The sequence below is a fragment of the Ornithodoros turicata genome, unplaced genomic scaffold (assembly GCF_037126465.1).
Source record: "Ornithodoros turicata isolate Travis unplaced genomic scaffold, ASM3712646v1 Chromosome15, whole genome shotgun sequence".
Lineage (NCBI taxonomy): Eukaryota > Metazoa > Arthropoda > Arachnida > Ixodida > Argasidae > Ornithodoros > Ornithodoros turicata.
In genome coordinates, this window is record NW_026999318.1 from 2,271,972 (window position 1) to 2,291,673 (window position 19,702).

At 46.6% G+C, this 19,702-nt stretch overlaps 1 protein-coding gene across 2 annotated transcripts in view; it reads right to left on the minus strand.

Moving 5' to 3' along the window:
* Positions 1-3,911: 3,911 nt before the first annotated feature.
* LOC135372413 (phospholipid scramblase 2-like) overlaps positions 3,912-19,702 on the minus strand; it is a 59,780-nt gene continuing 43,989 nt past the window's right edge. For both annotated transcript variants that reach the window (XM_064606027.1, XM_064606028.1), the window contains exons 5-7: positions 10,721-10,891; positions 8,467-8,625; positions 3,912-4,150 (exon numbers count right to left, since the gene is read on the minus strand). In XM_064606027.1, the coding sequence (XP_064462097.1) occupies positions 4,085-4,150; positions 8,467-8,625; positions 10,721-10,891 (396 nt within the window). In that variant the 3' untranslated portion in view covers positions 3,912-4,084. The remainder of the gene's footprint in view (positions 4,151-8,466; positions 8,626-10,720; positions 10,892-19,702) is intronic.

The window sequence follows — 19,702 nt, forward strand, 5'->3', positions numbered from 1 at the left end:
TATACGCGAAGGCGCCGATGCGGCGTCAGTACCAGACCGTTACGCGCGAAATCGCCACGGGTGGCGATTTCGCGTGCCGATCAAGCGACCGCAGCGTACTCCAGCTAGTGCACGGCGCCCATGAGCGGCGCCCTGTGAGCCATAAAAGCTCCAGTCATCATCATCAGCAGATACCAACAATTAGCCTACGTAAGATTTCTTGCATTCGGTTCCTGTTACATTAATTGGTGATCACAGTTCTCTCGCGAGGATCCAGGACAATTGCTCACCGGACAATTGCTCACCACAGAACCGCTGAAGCCGGACAATTGCTCACCGCTTCTTTCACCGCACGAATGCATCCCTCGAGTTCCACATTGTTAGCCTCCAGCGATGAAGGGTATCTTGGTTACAGGCTACAGGTCACTCATCACGTGTGTTCGGGGAAATAAGACAATTCTTATTTCCATCCCCGCTTCCAAGACTGAAGCAAGGGGGTGGCGATGCATTCGCAGATTGTGCTGTTTTCTAGAAGGACGGAAATCCCCGAACACACGTGATGAGTGACAATTTGGGAAAGATGTGATTCGTAACCCCCTTGCGTCACTTGACAAAGCCTAGTGGCTTTAGGGGCGTTAGGGGCATTCACTGGGAACCCAGGACAATGACTGCAGCGCACAGGACAGTCTTTGACGGGGAGTTTTTCACTGTCGTCGCTGAAGATGGAAAGTCGAAGGAGGCAAGCAAGCTGGTGTGTACGATTGAACGGAAACATCACCTTGAGTCCGAGGAGCAGCCGGGGGGGGGGGGGGGGGTTAGACACGACGGTAACGGGGCAAGAACCGCGGACGACTCAAAACCAGCTAATGAACTCGTTATCATCAAAATGGCAGACTGGGCCTGTTGGTACATGACTGAATAAAACCGGAGCAGAAAACACGGACAAGAACACACATAGACGACACTTGCTCCACTATCAACAGATTCTTTAATGGCAGCAATCCTTAAATAGGGGTTGCCGAGGGGAAAGGGGAAAACAAAACAAGTCACTTTTCATGTTCTACATCTGCCTTCTAGATATTTAAATTCTTCACGTGTCAGTGCCACAGACGGTTCGTTAATCGAGAGATTGCGCAAATGTAATTGTGTCAGCGAACCGTCTGTGGCACTGACACGTGAAGAATTTAAATATCTAGAAGGCAGATGTAGAACATGAAAAGTGACTTGTTTTGTTTTCCCCTTTCCCCTCGGCAACCCCTATTTAAGGATTGCTGCCATTAAAGAATCTGTTGATAGTGGAGCAAGTGTCGTCTATGTGTGTTCTTGTCCGTGTTTTGTGCTCCGGTTTTATTCAGAACTCGTTATCGCTTCTTCCACTTTCTCTATGTTGAATAAAGTGTTCATTTGCTGGTTTTGAGTCGTCCTCGGTTCTTGTCCCGTTACCGTCGTATCTAACCCCCCCTCCCCCCCCCCCCCCCCCCCGGCTGCTCCTGAGACTCAAGGAGACGTTTCCGTTCAATGGAAAGTCGGTCCACGCAAGATGCTGCAATCATCTCACTGCATCACGGAAAAATAAATATGTGGGCATTGTGTGCAGCAGAGTTGCATCCGTAGGCGGCTCCATTTATTATATAATTTAAAAGGATAATGTGCCTCGACGGCTCAAGGTATTTATAGAAGTAGTTACAATATTTAAATAGTGAGTGAGTGATTGAGGGTTTTCTGGCGCATGAGCGACTACGGCTTATTTAAATAGTCTTAATGTATTTATATTTTGTATTTAATTACTTTCATCATAAAGTATTTATAGGCAGTATTTAGGCATGTAGTATTTTGTATTTATATTTAAATACCCGAAAAGTGTGTTTATGCCCATCCCTGCTGCTTCGTCACAAAATATCTGTCGTTGTCCTTTTGCGAGCTGCTGCGTATGTATCGATTCCTAGACCTGTAGACCGGATAGATTCCTATGTGCGTCGCATAATCTCTTCCTACATCGCTGACAATTTGCGTTTCCCCATATTTCTACTGATTTCGGCGGCAGATATACGACGTCGTTGTTGTCCTATCCGAAACCATACACTAGCGTGGTCCCGCAGGGTATGCGCTCCCAGTCGTCCAGAATTGGCTGAGAGGACTGGACGTCGATGACCTAAGTCCGCTTCGAAGGGATGTATCCGGCGGTCACGCCCCGCTATTTTTGCACGGCTAAACGTCGATGTGTGTATGATAATGAAGGATCATGACAACCGCTTCCGGCAGAGTACGCGGTATTCGCAAAAATGATTTCATGGTCCTGTAGAGGAGATGGTGTTCCTCCGCACGAGCCCTGATCGGCGGTGGTGGAATCTCCCAGCGGGTCTCATGCTATGCGCGGCCTCACGCTTAGACTGTGCCGGTAGAACTGGCACCGTCCCGCGCACTCCCGTGCCGACTGCAGCACCCCAGGCCATGACTCCAACGCCCGACAACGACTTCGCCACTTATCGACCTCATCCTGCAACGTGTGCTGCGCCGTACCGTGAACGAATCCAGCTGTGCACGTCCCCCCATCCACGGTCACTCTTGCTCTCTCCCTCCGGTGTAGACGTGGTTCTTCGTTCTTTCTCGCCGCTCGCTTCTGAGGGGGAAACACTGTAGCGGACCTTGGACAACGACGAAGATGGCCACGCGCCTCGAGCACCGGCCTCAGTTCCACCGGCGCCCGGCTATGGAGATAGGCCACCGTCATCACCTCTCCGTGGCGTACCATCATCGCCGGTTGGGACTCATGTTGAGGAACTCCACCTCTTCTACAGTCCCTTGAAAAAGGCCGTTTAACGGAGGCTCCGGAGCGAGAGGGACAGAGTGGATAGAGTGCGCTGGGTACTTAACGCGCCCTAATGCTTAATCATACGGCAATCATACGGCAATCATAGGCAATCGTCCCGCCCCAAAGGGGGCGGGACGATTGCCTCAGGATCTTCCACTGTCATGGCGGGGTACCTTAACTATGCTACGCAGCATATGCTCGTAGCAAACTCCTAAGTGTGCATCTTAGCTGGTCATTTACCTGTCGGTGGTGGTTCTGTAACTGTGCTATTATCTACCAGTTTTTTTTTTTTTTTCACACGTTTCATTTCACTGCACCCCTCTTCCAACACATGTAAAATTGCTTTAAAAACGAGACTGTGCGTATTGCATACGAACCCATTTCGGATCACTTCATATTGTCAGAAATCCTTACTGCGGACTAAATTTCGTGCCTCGAGGATCCTACCAAATTGATATCGTAGTTCAACCGTGCATTCTCCCAAAATATTGTGTGACTCGGAAGTATTATCAAAGTGATTCGATAGTTTTGGAAAGTATCAGGTCATTGAGTGGCCAGTCTGCCGCGCGCATGGCAACATTGCTCCTCGAAGGTCTTTTCCCATCCCCTCAGCGCGGCTACTCGCACTCTTTCGACGTGGTGCGGGGAGCGGAGGTGCGGTGTTGCCTGGAGACATGCTGGAGATCCAGGTGGCGTCTCCCACTCATGGAGGATCCGACACTATTAGGTTTTGGGAGTTCTTTAGAAAACTTGTGAATGCACTAATTATTGACTGACAGATTTCCCGTTCTGAGTCTTTGAACGAGGTTCGTTTAGAACCATTTACAACAAAATAAGTGGCAGTTCAATACGGATCTACGCTTCTGGGCTCTCAGTTCCCTCCGGATACTTTTGATGTGACATGGAGTTCTAGGCGTCATTGTATGGCTCGTTCATGCGATTAGGCAACGTACAAGGCATTCCGTATAGAAGGAAGAATACACTAAAATCCGCGGACGACGCATAGAGTGTAACACGGTGGAGCGCTGAATCGTAATTATTAGACTGAAACGTCCGCGTCGTAGGGAAACAGCTTCGAAAGATATAATATGGACGCGCAATAATGTATTTTAGTAACACGTTATGGCTCCAGAATTAGTTTACGTCCTATGTCGAAGCACACGCGATCATCTATGGCAGCATCTTAACCAGGGAGGGCATTACGCCGAAATAGCGGTCTTTACACTGTGGCCGCTGCGTCAAAGTGCTTGCGACCTCTCTCGACGATGAAGAACACGAGGATGACGGCAGAATTTAAATGGGGTTGAGTCGTCTTCGATATCTTGGAGTATCCGTCGTGTTTTCAAAATACATATAGTCCTGCGGAAGAGCATAGAAAGCAGTACTAAGATACTACAGTAGGCGTGGAGTGTGTAAAATACAGTGAAAACACATTTTGCAACACAAAAAATGAGCGAACAAACAGCATAGTGAGCCTGCAGCTGTGCGATTTTCATTGTCGCGCTTGAAGAATTAAGTTTCCGATCATCCATAATCCAATACCACGTTTGTGTGTTTTAAATGCTTCCAGTAGAAAGTTCTACATTTAACAAGCATTCCGGGAACGTGAAGCTTCTTTTATTTTTTTATTTTTTCAGCGTTCGAGAAGAAAAAAAAAAGGCGTGTGTTTGTTCTCGTTTTTCAAATATTGCCTAGAGCGTACGGTATAATGTCTCAGATGGAAATTTTAGAGACTCGTAAGCGCATCCCAAAACCAGCTGCAACAGGTCTTGCGCGTGGGATACAGAGGGGCCTTCGAAGTGTTCAGTGAAATAACCGTCTCCAGATGGTAGAGCCGTAGCGTTGAAGGGGGCGAGAGAGGCAAAAACTAGCACAACCAAATAGATGCAATTTTGGCAGGTAGGTTATACGGCCGGGCGAACATCCTGTAGGATAGCGTTTATGCAAGTACTCGACGACTAATTAGCTAAAATTCATTATTTACTTATGAATTACATGTTTTATGGGAAATGCGAGATAACAGAATTGGAGCCAATCATTATTCAAATTCACCGTCCTCATTCAACACCCTGTGAAGCGAACGTACCTAGATATAAATTTCCAGATTTTGCTATGCAAATGAGCCGAAACCAGAACTACGCCCCACTCCAGCTCAGAAAGAGCGACAGGCAATCCATGTGAGGGGGCCACATGCTTTGGAGCGATGGAACTGGTTAGAGCAGGCGCTAACCTGTTGGTCCGATAGACCGCTATCAGTCTCAGATAAGGCGAAGGTCGCGTTCCTTCTGCGCTCCAAAAGCGTGTAGTTCTCGTTTTGGCTCATTTGCATAGCGCAATTTGACAATTTTATCTTTACAAAGTACGTTTGCTTCACAGGCCGTTTTATAAGGACTGTGTGTTTGAATAATGGCTGGCTCTAATACTTCTATCTCGCATTTCCCATAAACCATCGAATTAATAATTTAATTAATGAATTTAAGCCGATTAGTCGTCCAATTGTTGCATACGCTGTCCTACAGGATGTTCGCCTCGCCGTATAATCCACCTGCTAATACTGAATCTATTTCGCTCTGCTAGTTTTTTCTAAAAATTCCGTAACGAACAAAAAAAAAGATAAGTGTATATTTATTACACTCGCAAGGTGGATTGCAAACCTGAAAAGGAAAGTACAATGCGAGCAACCTGTTGGCATGAAGGGCGCGACTGAGACGTCGCCGGGCAACAATGATGTATTCCTGTGCATCGCTTGTTTTCATATAACATGGGCGCACTCCCTCTCATGACAGTTAAGGTGAATGAATAAAGTTTGGTTCACACCACTACGTTTCATAGCGTGCAGATGCGTGCCTACTGCCTACGTACGTGCCCAGACAAGCCACCCCCAAACTGTTCACACACATGTGGGCCCTGCAAGTAGCACCAAGTACGCGTCTTTCGCGACCTCCGTCCACGAAGCGGTATAGCAGGAACCTTGTGTTCACGTTTGAGCTGGCGTGACAGACACTGGTGAAAGTTCGAAGAAAATACAATGTATCCTGCATATTTTTTTTACTTACACCCACCACGCGCCAAATGTTTGCAGCCACCATGTATGAATTCGTCTCACGCAGAGAAGACCCGCCTCAACACGCATGCGCGGAATGCGGCGATTGGTTCTTCGTTTGCGGTTCGGTGCGGGCGTCGAAAAAAAGTTCAGCTCAAGCGAACTCCTTGCGCTCTGCTGTAGAAGGCCTGGTACGCGTGTGTTGCCAACTTGCCACTGCAACCAACGTTCGCCCACGTCCGCATGCAAACGCAGTAGTGCTTAAGTGTCACAAAAGACGTATGTCTCCCGTTTGCAACAAATCGGGGGGGAGGGGGAGGAGGAGGAGGAGGAGTGTCGTTGGGAGGAACCCGAGAGGTCTGCCTGCCTGATTAGGCGGCATGTTTCTCGGGAAGGGAAAGGAGGTGGAGAGGAGGAGAGGAAAGGGTGAAGTGGAAGACCGAGCGGAATCCGCTCGGGGGGAGGATAGCTGCGTCCATGGGCCGACTTCAGGGGAACTGTGCCGGCATACGCCTATTACACATCTGAGGGAAACCCAGGAAAAACCGCAGACGGCACAGCCGGCCCGGGGATTCGAACCGCGGACCTCCCAGTCTCCAAGCGCACGCGTTACCGCTGCGCCACCGGAGCTGGTGGGGGGGAGGGGGGGCATTATAACCGAGGATTATGAGCCTGTAGTATAGCATTGTAGGGTCTCGATTAATCTACTCTCGTTTGTCGCTTGGTTCTTCAAATAGAAGTACGTAAGTCCCTTCAAGCGATGTGAATTTCAATCAATGGATTTCCGCCATAGATTGGATAGAATGGATAGAATGGATTTCCGCCGCAATCAAGCGGTGAATTTCAGCGAATCGCAACGTGATCATCTCATGCTGGGCCATTCCAGCCAAAACCAGCCACAGGTATAGCTCGACCCGCTTAAATTTTGCTGAAAAAAAAATTGTGTGCATTCCTTTAGGGGTGTGTATGTAGGATATAAACTTTTTTGCTCAAGATTTTGTTTTCTTGAGCGTTGGGGGAGCCTCGAACTTGGCCCAAACATGAAAAAGTGTTGTCCGTTCCACGCGTCCTTCTGACACATACAGACGACATTTCTGGGCTTTCTTAGATTGGTGTTAGAGGAGAAGGGTCGATCTACCTTACCGAAGTCCATATGGAATAAGAACGAATCTGGTGACATGGTGAGAGTTTAAGAACGGAGCGCGTTTTGGGCCATCTTTACGATTAATTTTCAGCAAGTTAGCATTCTCGCAGGATCCCGAAATTATTTATGCTCAAACTACTGTATGGAGATTAGCTTCACGTAAAAATATGACGCTGATCTATATTCATTGTTGAACTAAGCGACTGTGAATATCCACGATTCGCAAAAAAATCACTTTTCAGGTGAGGTCGTCTAGGAAGTGAAACAAATCGTGCTATTTGCAGAACAAATCGCCTCTTGTAACATAATCAAAATCTACAGGCGTATTGTTTCTTAAACGACAAAAAATATGTTTTCCCTACCCATACTCCGCTGCAGCTCATTCGTTAGTTGAGGTCGTCTAGGAAGTAAAAAGTGATAACTCAGTCATAAGTCACCGGATTTATTCTCGTTCCATATGCTCTTTGGGAAGCTAGATGGACCCTTCCCCTCTAGCACCAGACAAAGAAAGCGCAGAAATGTCGTCTGTATATGTGTCAGAAAGACGTGCGGAACGTACAACACTTTTTAATGTCTGGACCAAGTTCGAGGCGCCCCCAATGCTCAAGAAAGCGAAATCTCGAGAAAAGGAGTTTATATCCTACAAACACATCCATAAGGGAATGCACACAATTTTTTTCAGCGAAATCTAAGAGGGTCTAGCTACACCTCTGGCTGGTTTCGGCTGGAATGGTCCAGCTCTAAAAACCAACCGTGACTGCGTAGTGCGCTCAATAGCATTTGGAACTTATTCCTCTGCCTTCTAATTGCTGGGAACGGCGGCATACTTTCCATATACACGCTGTCTTACAAAACACGCTTACGGTACCCCACCTCGGTAAATCAAATCACGAAGAAAGGCGACATCCTCGACATCCTACGGGATTATCTACAGCTGGGGTTCCGCGTTTCCGGTTTCTATTTTTGGGCGGATTCGGCGGATGTTTTTTTATGTCTATTCGATTTTCACGAAATCGGCTGTTTTCGATGTCTTTCTTGGCGTGTACACGGTTTACCGACAGTTATCGTCGAATAGAAATCACAATGTAATTTCCGCACGACGGTCAATCAATATGGCGTTGTTCGCTGCGGTGGCGTTCTACGGCGAACGAAAAAGTAAACGGACATTTTTCAGAACCATGGTATTTCTGTATGGTTTTCTGATCTGCATCAACAACTTGCTGGACATGTGCAGCAATTTATCTGTGTCGTGTCCTGGAATGTCCTGTATTCCGTGTGTTTCGATTAAAACCGAATGAGGGAAAATTTACCCCGCGTATGTTTTTCGGTGTCCTTCGATTAAAACCGAAAACGCGGAACCTTACCTACAGCGTGTTACGCGGCGAAGGTATCCTTTGACACTCTACATGTTCTCTGTAATGGCAGTCCGTGTTCTACTACCGTTGGTATGAAAGTGAGCTCTACCAGCAGCATAGCACGAGTACGTACGATCAGGATTGCGCATCCAAGGATGCAGGCTTTGACATCAACGTCCATATCAACAGGGAACGTGACGCTGAATGTGTCCGCGTCCGTGAACGCCTCCTTGATAAGTCCTGACCACTCCTTCGCGATGACACCAATCTCTATGTCGTGCAGCGACCTAATCTGCAAACATATGGCGAGGTAAGAGTAGTGCAACGTGAAAAAACGTGGCTCCACCATTTGTAAGTGATACTAAAGCAGGTTTTGTATTATGGGCACCCTTTTTGGAGTTCTGGCCTTGCAACTCTTACACTCTTGTAGAGGAGATGGTAACTCTTCACAGGAGTCCCGGTCCATGGCGATGTAAGGTCCCAGAGAGTCCGATGTAGTGGGGATCTCAGCTAGTTGCTGCCCTGCAAGCTTAGTCTGTAGTGCTAAGTAGCTGACGCGCGATGGTTGTGCCCAAAAAGGACATTCCATCACCATTGATCAGGACTCATGTGGTACACCGTCTAGTCTACGGCTAGTAACCATCGTTTTGATACTGTACAGCAGAGGTGGGCACCCTCATCTCACGTATATTGAGGTGAGAGGAATTTTTTCTAGATGCACGGCTGAGGTGAGGTGAGGAATTTTTTCACAAGGACGTTGAGGTGTGGTGAGCGAGGAAAAATGTTCTCTTCGGGAGAACGTCCAACCTTGGAAAGCATGGCACATAACTAGCCACGGTTAGTTGAGCTCTGTGTAAAGTTGAAATATGGCAGTCGTCGAGAAAGCCAGACAGCGGCGCGGTATGGACCACGCATCCCTCGATTACCGGTCGAGCGCCTTTACCAATTCGACCACGCTGGTATCCGCGCTCCGACAACTTGCCTGTGGGCCACAATTTGACTAAGGGGGCATGCATTTACTCTCACGTTCTCTCCTACAGTTTTCTTTTCATACAGACGTTCTGACCCCCAGGCTCCATGAGGCTTGTGTTGTGTTTGTGTCTTTGTATGGGGGGGGGGGGGGTTCGAGCCTTAGAACAATTAGCACTATGCGATAAATAACATCGGGAATGGGGTTTTGACATCCGGACCTTCTACCTAGATCGGCGCCTGGTTGTATGTACAGTCGACCCCCGTTTATCCGGACGGTGCCGTTCCCGGCGAAATCGTCCGGATACCGGGGCATCCGGATAAATGAAACGGCCGAATAGAAACGTCCTACAGAGCAAGGTTAATTAAAACACAGAAATCTCGTCAATGACAGTTACATAGTAGTGTAGGCACTCGATTCCTGCAAACTTTTGCTAATTGCATGGAGTTGAGCCACGCTGTTGCGCTGCTCGAAGAATGTCAGTGCGGACGCAAAGTGTCAATGTGGGCGCCTTGTTTCTCACTGATGTCATCGGGACCGTCTTGCTGCACATCATCGGAGGCAACAGCAGCAATCACAGCGTCATCAGTCATAGCTGCACACGCGTCATCATCCTTATCAACGTCAACATAGTCAGAAATCGCAGCATCATGTACGGCAGTCGCAGTGAGCCTCTGCATCAGGGATCGCAGCTCAGCTAGGGGAATGTCTTCATCCGCCAACGGGCCGTAAGCAGCAGGCTCTCGGGTTGGAGTTTTCCCCTCTAGAACCGGACAGTTGCTCGAGATATTTCCAAATGACTGGACTGGTCAACGTGACCCAACGCACAAAAAGAGGAAAGGGGGTCATCGTCCACAGTTGTCTCCCCTACGGAGGAATGTAGGTCCCTGACGTGTAACGGGAACAACCCCAACACAGCGAAAAGGGTGACGAAGCGGGGTCAGCGTCTCCTCTTACTCACCGTAGTCCGGATAACTGAAGCTGGATTACAAGAATTTTCGACTTTCGTTCCCTGGAATTCTTGTCCGAGTCCGGAAGCTGAAGTCCGGATAAACGAGAACAAAATACATGGAGGAAAATCCGTTCCTGTGCCTTTTGTCCGGATACCGCGGGATCCGGATAAATGGAGTCCGGATAAACGGGGGTCGACTGTATCTATGTGTACATTTGGACATATATACGAGAGGACGTGAAGGGAGTGGCTGCGTCTCCTGTTCGTTGCCCTTGTCAAGTCGCCGGTAACCTGCGTCAATGTGGCGTGATTGTTAGCTCACTTGAATGGTGATCAACAGATGCGTTTTCAGTTCTTGCCTCTGTCTGACTTCTACGAAGAACGACTGCCATATTTATTTGGATACTCCTAAGATACCCACCGGCTTTCCGCACCAGCGTTTACTGAACATTTCGATATACTCACGGAAAACTTCACGTCCGTGGCGCATGGCGTGCTGCAGGTGAACCATGGTCCTTGCACTCGCATCAGTGGCTTCATTCTTCTGTCACAGATGGAGTACGACGTGCGGAAGATGGTACACTCTTCAAACACAAAACCGACCGTTTGATCCGGCGGCACTTGCACTTCGATTTCCTGGAATACCAGGAAGGCGGTAGCTAATCATTTTTGTTTGTGCTGTCAAACCTGAGAGTCTCGTAATAATCTCTACGTTTTTCGTACTTTATACTAACGAACACCTTTCATCGTCACAGTGTTATTAATGCGTAAGCGTTAGAAGGCTCAATGTCAAAGGAAAAACGGCGGTGTCCATCTGCGTACACGAGAAAGACATGAGACGGAAGGGGATATTATCACAGGAGCAGCTCGAACGCAAAGCAGCGAAGATGGCGAGAGACGACACGCGTGTTATGTTATCTTTAGACTCAGACTGCGTTTGCGACTCTCAGAGACTGCGACGAATCCAAATGGGCCCATCCAGATCAAGGGCTTCTCCTACATCACTGGAGCGAAACGTCCTGGAAACCGAAAGGCCGGAGTTGCCATCTACTCTAAGTATGGCATCAGTGTTACACTTCGAGAGATTCGCAGCAACGTTCACGAATACCGTGAGTCCTGTGCCGTACGCCTTCCCACAGATCTCAGCGTTGTTAGTGTGTACCTCCAGCCAGGGATTACACACAGACAAGCCCCAGTAAACCACCGATGTCCCATGGACGTCCTGGAAAGATCCCAAAGTCCTGATCCGCAAGAAATGTCCCGATGATGTAAATAAGACGTCATTCGAAACGTCCTAGCGATGTCTAGCCAGGACGTATTTTAATGATATATCACTGCGACTTCGAAATTGCGTCCCGATCGGATGTTGATTTAGAAGTAGAATACAAACATATTTTCGATCCTCATTATATTTTTGCATCCTTATGATAACGTTCAACAGCGTGCAGCAAGAAACTAAAACAGTGACACTAATTTTTATCCGTGTTACCGAAGTGGCAACACACAAAAATTATTCATCTGAATTTACAAAGAAACTTCCGAAATGGTCTGAGCTTGGCAGATGTACCACAGTATCTAGCTTCTGTTTCCTTTTACTGTAGTGCCAATAAAGGTAGTTGGGAAGGCCGAGAAGACCTCGATATCTCTTGCAATATCTCCATGTAGAACGGAGCACACAAAACTACATCTCCAGATGTGCTTCCCTGCCGGAACGAGAAGACATATCATCGTTGAATTGTCGCCACAATTCCTACGAGATCCAAAGACAAACCAGACAGTCAATTCGTTCATTATGTAGCCGTCAGGTACAAGTTCCTCACTGACAGAATCAGGGTTTTTGAAGAGAAGCTATACCTTCGCGACATCATGTTCCACTATGCTGTGTGGCGAAGACCGTACCCACGGAATAAAGAAGCAATTCAATGAATTGGCTTAATGGATATGGGTTAATGCTAAACGCTGATTTCCACTTGATTTAATGTCATCCAACATGTTTTCTACACACTACACCAGTTCAAAGAATGCGAAACCAATTGAAGGAATTGGCCTAGAGTATCAATAAAACAACAATAACTTTATTTCTAAGGTTAATAATGGGGAGTTTCGTCGCTAGAGGGGATACCCGAGCCCACTGGCATAAGGGGCGATGAAATGTGCCCCTTCACCACAAGGGTCGAAGTCCTGACGTGTCTAAAAAGACCAAAAAAGGTCTCATCGCAGAGTGTTGATGGGCTGGATTTCACCAGGGGCCAAGCAATTTTCATAGAGAGAAAGGGTCAAATTCCAACTGACTAAGGATCTCAGAGAGCGCGGTTCGGGAAAGTTGGTAGCAAGGACAAATAAGAAGAATGTGCCCAGGTCCCCTACGGCACCGTAGTGACATCATCGGTCAGAATAGATCAGATATGCATAGAGATTCCAACTGAGCACTGCACATGCCACTTGAGGTGGCGTCTTTTAGCCATCCAGTGATGGTTTAACCCCATCAGAGCGACATCGGGTGTTTCGTGATGGGTTCCCCTGTCTAATATCTTGGCCTGCAGCGGCGATATCGGGATGCTGTTTCTTGTGACAAATTCCCCTTCCATCCCCCTACGCGTGCACCTTGCGGCTTGTGAGAAATCCTGGCGGTTGTCCAGATATTTGAAAATTCTAGGCAACCGTCGGTGCTTCCGACACCTTCAAAGTCTTGTAAATCCCGCCCGGATTGTCGGATCGAGACCAAAATTCATGTCCGAACGGGCCTGGAATAGCTCTGTGATCGCGCAAATCACACAGGAACTGATCTGTAGTGGTTTCGAACTCGTAGGCGGAGACGCGTTAGTCAAAGTCGTTTTTCCAAACTTCGGGGCCCTTGTTGGAAAGAAGGTCGCCTCGGACAGGGTTCATACTTGGAGAACCCACTGTTCTCGACACGGAGCACGTGATAAAATTCACCGCGTCTCTCTAAATTTAGCAGTTCTCGAGTTAGAGGATTCCGCGTTCACACTCCTCCCAATACATGGGTCCAGTGGCTTCCCCGTCCCCACCCCCACCCCAAAAAAAGCCTTCCCGTTGCTGCCACATGGTCATGTTTGCCTTCGTTATGAAGGCAAACATGTTGCAATGCAAAGGTTGTTGCCTTCGTTCTCTGATCTTTTGCCGCCTCGTGGGTGGAGCCTATTTTGACGTCAGAGTCATCGTTGCGCCGCCCAAAAAGCCTGAATCCAAGCGGAATCCGCTTATCAGCCATCTAGTCCGCGCCATAATGATGCTTTCCGCCAGCTGGTCGACAGCTTCGTGGTCGCGCTGAATGTAATCTACGGGACTAACCGGCTTGTGACCCACAGGCGCCATTGATAAGGGGGGCTTTGTTGCCAAACAGAAAGACTTCAAGGGTGGAAGGCTTTCGAAGCAAGAAGTACGGACGTGTCTTCTCCCCTTGGAGTGTAAACAACGAACAGCATCAATATGGCGTTGGCGACCGGTTGACGACTGGATAACAATAGAGAACCACCAGGGAGGTCATTCAGCCGTGACGCCACATGACGCACTTTATGTTAGGCTCCTCCTAATGGCCAAACTCTCTCTATAAACGGCTCTGACCAGCGCTATTTCGCGGGTTAAAATTTTTCCAACTTTGTGACCTTGTATCTCTTGAACGAGATGTCCCAATTGCACAGTTTTTTCTTTCTTTTTTTTTTTTTTTTGCTGACAGTGTGGACGTTCCACCGTGGGCTAACAAATTTTTATGGTCAAGAGAAAAGTCTAGGGGAAAAAAATCCCGAAAACGCAACAGAGAGCCCTTTTACCGCAAGTTTAGAAGGTCATGGCCGAGGTCCTGGATCTCCGACTGATGTTCTCCGCATGAGCAGAGAGATCATTCTTTGCTCTTTCATTTGACGTTAAATACATTGCTTTATCTTCAGCCATTATCCCGAAACAATGCCGTCAACACCGGAAGGGTAGGGGAAAGTTCTCATTTTCGCGGGAGTTTTTACCCAAAAAGGATATCTTCGAATTTCCCGATATTTTGTACTAACATAGCTGAGACATAGCACTTTCAGGATATGCAATACAATGTTTGCTTATTTTGGTCCCACAGTGCGCGCAATTTTTTTTCGCACCCCTATTGGGCAGCGCTCGCAGGGGTCAAACACACGTACAAAGAGTTGACTTCTACCCCACCCCTTGTGCTATTGTTTTTTTTTCGGTGAGGGTCATGCCGAATGCCGACTATAGTATGTAATATGCACAGATCACTGTGATGTCCGCAGACAAGCAGAAGTTGGTTGCTTAGGCTTTCCCACCCGGTTAGTCCCTTCAAGGTTACGTGCTTGAAGGAAATCGGACGTGGAAACATGGCATTTGTAAATACTCCGGCTTTGCCGAACCGACGCGCGAGACGTCTGTTCTCTTATAATTTTGTCTTGTTATTTGCAGGTTTCTTCTACTTATGAACAAAGACGGAATTTGAAACACTCAGGTGATGTGCCACGATGCCGAGAGATCGCCCAATGACTAGTCGTCTGGTCTTCCTGGGAATGATAGGACATGTCCGGTCCCTTATTTCTTCAAGGTGAACTCCTTTTAGAAATATTATTTGAAGGAGTTAGCCTTCCAATGGGTGAGAAAGTCATGGCGCTGCGTGAGAAAACACGGTCTTTAGGCGTCTACGGGGTTCCCGCCGCTGTCCACATTTTAAGACAAGGGCCTTGCTTTCCTCGATGTTACTATGGATTTCGTTTTGTCGTTGGCGTAGCGTGTACTTCTGCGCTCCCCATGGCCAGCCGTAGCCACACCAGAAGTCGACTATACTGCCCGGACTACACTCAACGACACAAAAAGAAAACAAAAAAAACCTGGAACAAGAATTTCAGGCCGGTATCGTTGATAAGTTTAGGGCTTTTGAAGACCATCTTGAGCACCTCGGAGGCAGTCCATGTCCACGACACCGACGAAATATGTGTGAACTGCTACAACACGTTTCGACTGCAGTTTGCTGAGGCAGGGCCTTCAAGTGAACAAGATTCTCCGACTTCAAGCTCTGACGACGCTGACTTCAGTGACCCCACCGAAATTGTGCAGACTGAACAGGAGCATATCAAAGCAAGATATTGGTATGATCCCACTGAGGCACCTGTTGTAGGACGAAGTAGAAGAAAGTAGCGGATAACAAAACAAAATTACAAGATAATAGACAACGAGAGGATAGAGAGGTAGCAAGCGAGCTGGTGGTATAGATCCATAACTTAAAACCCGAGACTAGGGGACAGAAAAACGACAAACACAGACAAGATCTCAAACACAGCTGAAAGTTTACTTAACAGCACAAACATGTAAGGGTTCAAGTGGGTGAGAATGAAGGGTGAGGAGAACATAAGAACGTCCCCAAAACCACCGGGAAGGTCAGGGAAGACTTGCTGACAGAGTTCCCAGCAGAGATAATGGACAGCGTTTCCTTCATAAGCCTTTTGTTGAGGTCACTTTCACTGGACATTACAAAGGTTTCATGCCATCTAGGCGCACAACCTCTACAGACTTGTAGGTGTTTTACCAATTCGGAAGAACAATAGTTATTTTTTTACTTCGAGGGCATGCTCCCGCAAACGATCATTTAGGCAGCGTTTACTTTGGCCGATATAACAAAAACCACATTCCAGAGGTATCTGATATACAATATTAGAACAGTTCACATACACAGTTCTGTGGGTTTTACACGAAGTTTCAACTTTTTCAAAAGGTATCAACTGCTCCAAACGAAGCAATAAAAAAGTCAATCAAACGACCGCTGCCGTTTCGATCAAACGGTGTTCGATCAAACGACTATCGAAGAAATGTCCCGCGTTCGATCAAACGGCTTTCGTTCTTGCCGAGACGATTTCTCCGGGGGACATTTTTCCCTGGGGACGGTTCTGCCTGGGGACATTTTTTCCGGGGAAGAAAATCTGGCATCTCGCGCGAGATTTGATTATATGAAACGACTTCTCCGTAATCATTCCTTCATTTGGCAACTAGCGCTCATATTCATCTCTGGAAACCCCAATTTTGTAATTGCATCTGTGTTGCCCTTCAAGAATAGTGATTTTCCTAAAATACGCATAAATTTGGCTCACATGGTGTGCAGTTCTTCAGCTTTTCCACGACCGAATTTCACGTTTTCAGGTTTAGATTGAATTAACTGAGACCTCAGCATTCAACACAACGAAATCTGGAGCAAAAATTTACGCTTCAGAAATTCTTCTAAAAAGAAAGGAATGCATATATTATCCTGTCCCACATAATAAGGAAGCCGAACTGTACTTTTTTGCCACACTCAAACAAGAACCTGTTATGTTGTCAGGTGACCATAGTTATTATTTTTCTCCAATGTGTCCTTTTATTTTTTGTCGGATCGTTCCTCTTGGCGTTCAGAAAAAAAAAAAAAAAGAAAAGACTGTGTAGGGGATATCGCGATTCCCGCTGCGAGGCCTTGCCGCTCGACCTTCCCATATTTTTTTGGTTAGTTTCCGTGTGTCGACCCGAAGCCTTTATCGCCCTTCACCTCCTTTGTACGGTTTTGCAACCTGGTACACCAGAAGAAAAGGGGTCCCCTGTGACTGGGGTTGTCGACTGACATCATTTTTCTGAGTGGGTGTAAGGTAAAAGAAAAAGAAGGGAGAACATGGAGGAAAGGAGCCTTTCAAATATGTTACTGAAGTTTTCGGGTAAGAAGAAGTCTGTTCTACGACGGAAAATTTGAAAAGTGTTTTGCACCAACGCCTTGTAAATGAACTCAGATATTTGATAATGGTTACTTACCAGAAATATACATATCAAAATGTCATTTTTGTATGAATAATCAAGTTATTATCAAGGTAAATTGCATGTTGTAAGAACATTTTTGGGACCCCTCATACACTCTAAATCGTTTTACACCTTAAAGGGTGTAAATCAAAATGTTCATGGCGCACACCTTTTGAGGTGTATTTTAACACCCTCATGGCAATTGGGGTATAAAGGGTGTAACGCTGAATAAAACTGCTGGGTTCGTGGCAATATGCTGGTAACTGTGTATTCACAATTACCAGCATATTGCATATAATCACATTGAGGTTCATATCTGTATGCACATCAAGGTGATTAAATGTGTGTAAACATGCACAGCCGACAATCATGTATGGCATGGCAGCTGTGCATGGCAATGAAGCATGGCAGCTGTATATAGCCTTTAAACACTAGCATTTTAAAGATGTTGCTAGAAAAACTCGAAATTTTAAGAACGTAACCCTTTCATTAGCAAGAAGACATACATTTTATCAAATGTATATGTGGTCGCAACCCTTCATCAGAAATGCCACATCTACTGATGGTTCCAAGGAGATACTACTTCAACATGCCCCAGAAGCAATTCAGAGTTACATTCATGACCGTGATATTCACGCAGAATCTATAGTCTATGTGAAAAGTGCAGTTGATTATGATAACACATTTGCTGTTGGCTGTGTTGTTGCAAAAGAACCTTCCGAGGAGGACTTACCCGTGTTCGTTGAGATTGCAGGCATATATGTTATTAACTCTGATACCATTTTTCTCATACAAACATTAACTGCAGTTGAGTATGATGAGCGCTGTCATGTATTTGTTCTGTCTTGCAATGAGGAGCAACGTGTTTTAAGAAATTTAAGCACTATCTCAACAGGTCTTCTAAATCTGCATATATTATCTGATGGTAGACGTGTTGTAAATCCACGCCATGCACTTTTGTAATGTAATTTCCCTTTCCCTGTTGTTGTATATATTTACTTTTGTTCATGTGAACGAAAATAAACATACTCCCTTTATACACCCAGGCGACACACTTATGACCATATTTCACCTGAGGGTGTAGTACACCATTGTTACACCCTCAGGAACTTCCAAAACAAAGTTGTAGGGTGTGAAAGGGGTGTGATCTTTGTTAATACACCTATTTTACACCTTTAAAGGTGTGAAACGATTTAGAGTGTATAGGACCCCGGTTAGCGAATGCTGCCCTTCTAGACGCAGGCGGGTTAACGTTGTTTTGCATTTCTCACACACAAAATATGGACTTTGTCGCAGGCAATGCTATGTACCCCGTAACTTTAATGAGCTCCCCTTCGACAGTTTTTCTTTAGAATCGAAGTACAAACTAAAAGAAGCGTTACGGAACTTTATTATAGGATGTAGTACCTTTATATGTTCATATACTGTCAAACTCTATGCCGCTGGCTGCTTCAGGGCGAGTGCCACAAGCCTTTCGGCTCAGACGGGCCTATTTTATTGTATTTGTAGTTTGCTTTCTTGTGTAAAATTACTATTATTATTATTATGTAAGCGAGTGCAAACAAAAGGGGTGGGAATACCGTTTCGAGCACTAGATTCTGCAGACTGGCATTGTAAGCGCTGTATGTAGGCAATGTTCATAGCCTAATTTATAGCTGCTGGTAGATCCAATTGAGAGCCTCCGAGATACCGGCATCCGTACTATCCGATCACACTTGTACGTCGACAACTCGGCATACAGTAAGTATGCACTAGTAAAACAATACGAAGAGTAATTTAACATTCCATAATCAGTCAGTACAGGCGGTAGCGGCTTGTGAAAACAATAATTGTAGCATAAATATATAAGAACAAACAAATAAAAATAAAGTTGTCATGTAGCAATAGGAGACAAGCAAAAAGACGTGAATGTCTCGAATCGAACTGCGGACCTTTCGTGGCAAAGTCTGACACTTTACCACTCGAAATAACGCAGAGGGCGCCGGCCGCCTTAAACTTGAGAGGTCAACCGTGCAAAATGGGGATTATTTCGGGAGTCGGAGGCGAACGGTGTGATAAGGACGGCGAGCGTGGCGCCATCTAGAATCGGGAAAATCGTGAATCGGAGTTGCTCCGCGACTGGTATGGCCTCTTAAGTAAACTTTCAGCTGTGTTTGAGACCTTGTCTGTGTTTGTCGTTTTTCTGTCCCCTAGTCTCGGGTTTTTAAGTTATGGAAGAGAATAGACGTCTCGCGCTTCGGTTCGGCAAAGCGGAAGGAGGAGACGAAAGCGTCTTCGGCAGTCAAAAGCTCAGTGTTCTTGGACATCTCGTCGCCAGTAAGGGCACTTCAGAAGCTTCCTCGCCCGGAAAACACCGATAAGCTGCGTTCTTTCTTGGGCCTTTTTTCCTACTTGCAGTGCTTCCTAAAAGAATATGCCCGCAAGTGTTTTGCATGGGATACACAGCACGGGCAGCACAGGACATTTCGGTGCACGGACATTTCGGTGCAGGGACATTTCGGTGCAAAGCGCTACAGCGGCGGGGGATCACTGGAATGTGGGTTCCGGGAAAAATAGTCCCGGAAATGGCTGTCACGGTGCCGACATATCTAATAAAACAAAAGGAACAGGGCGGCTTGACATCAAAAGTAGTGTTGTCAGGAAATTTGGTTTACATCGAGAAGAACGTGCTGTATGTATTTT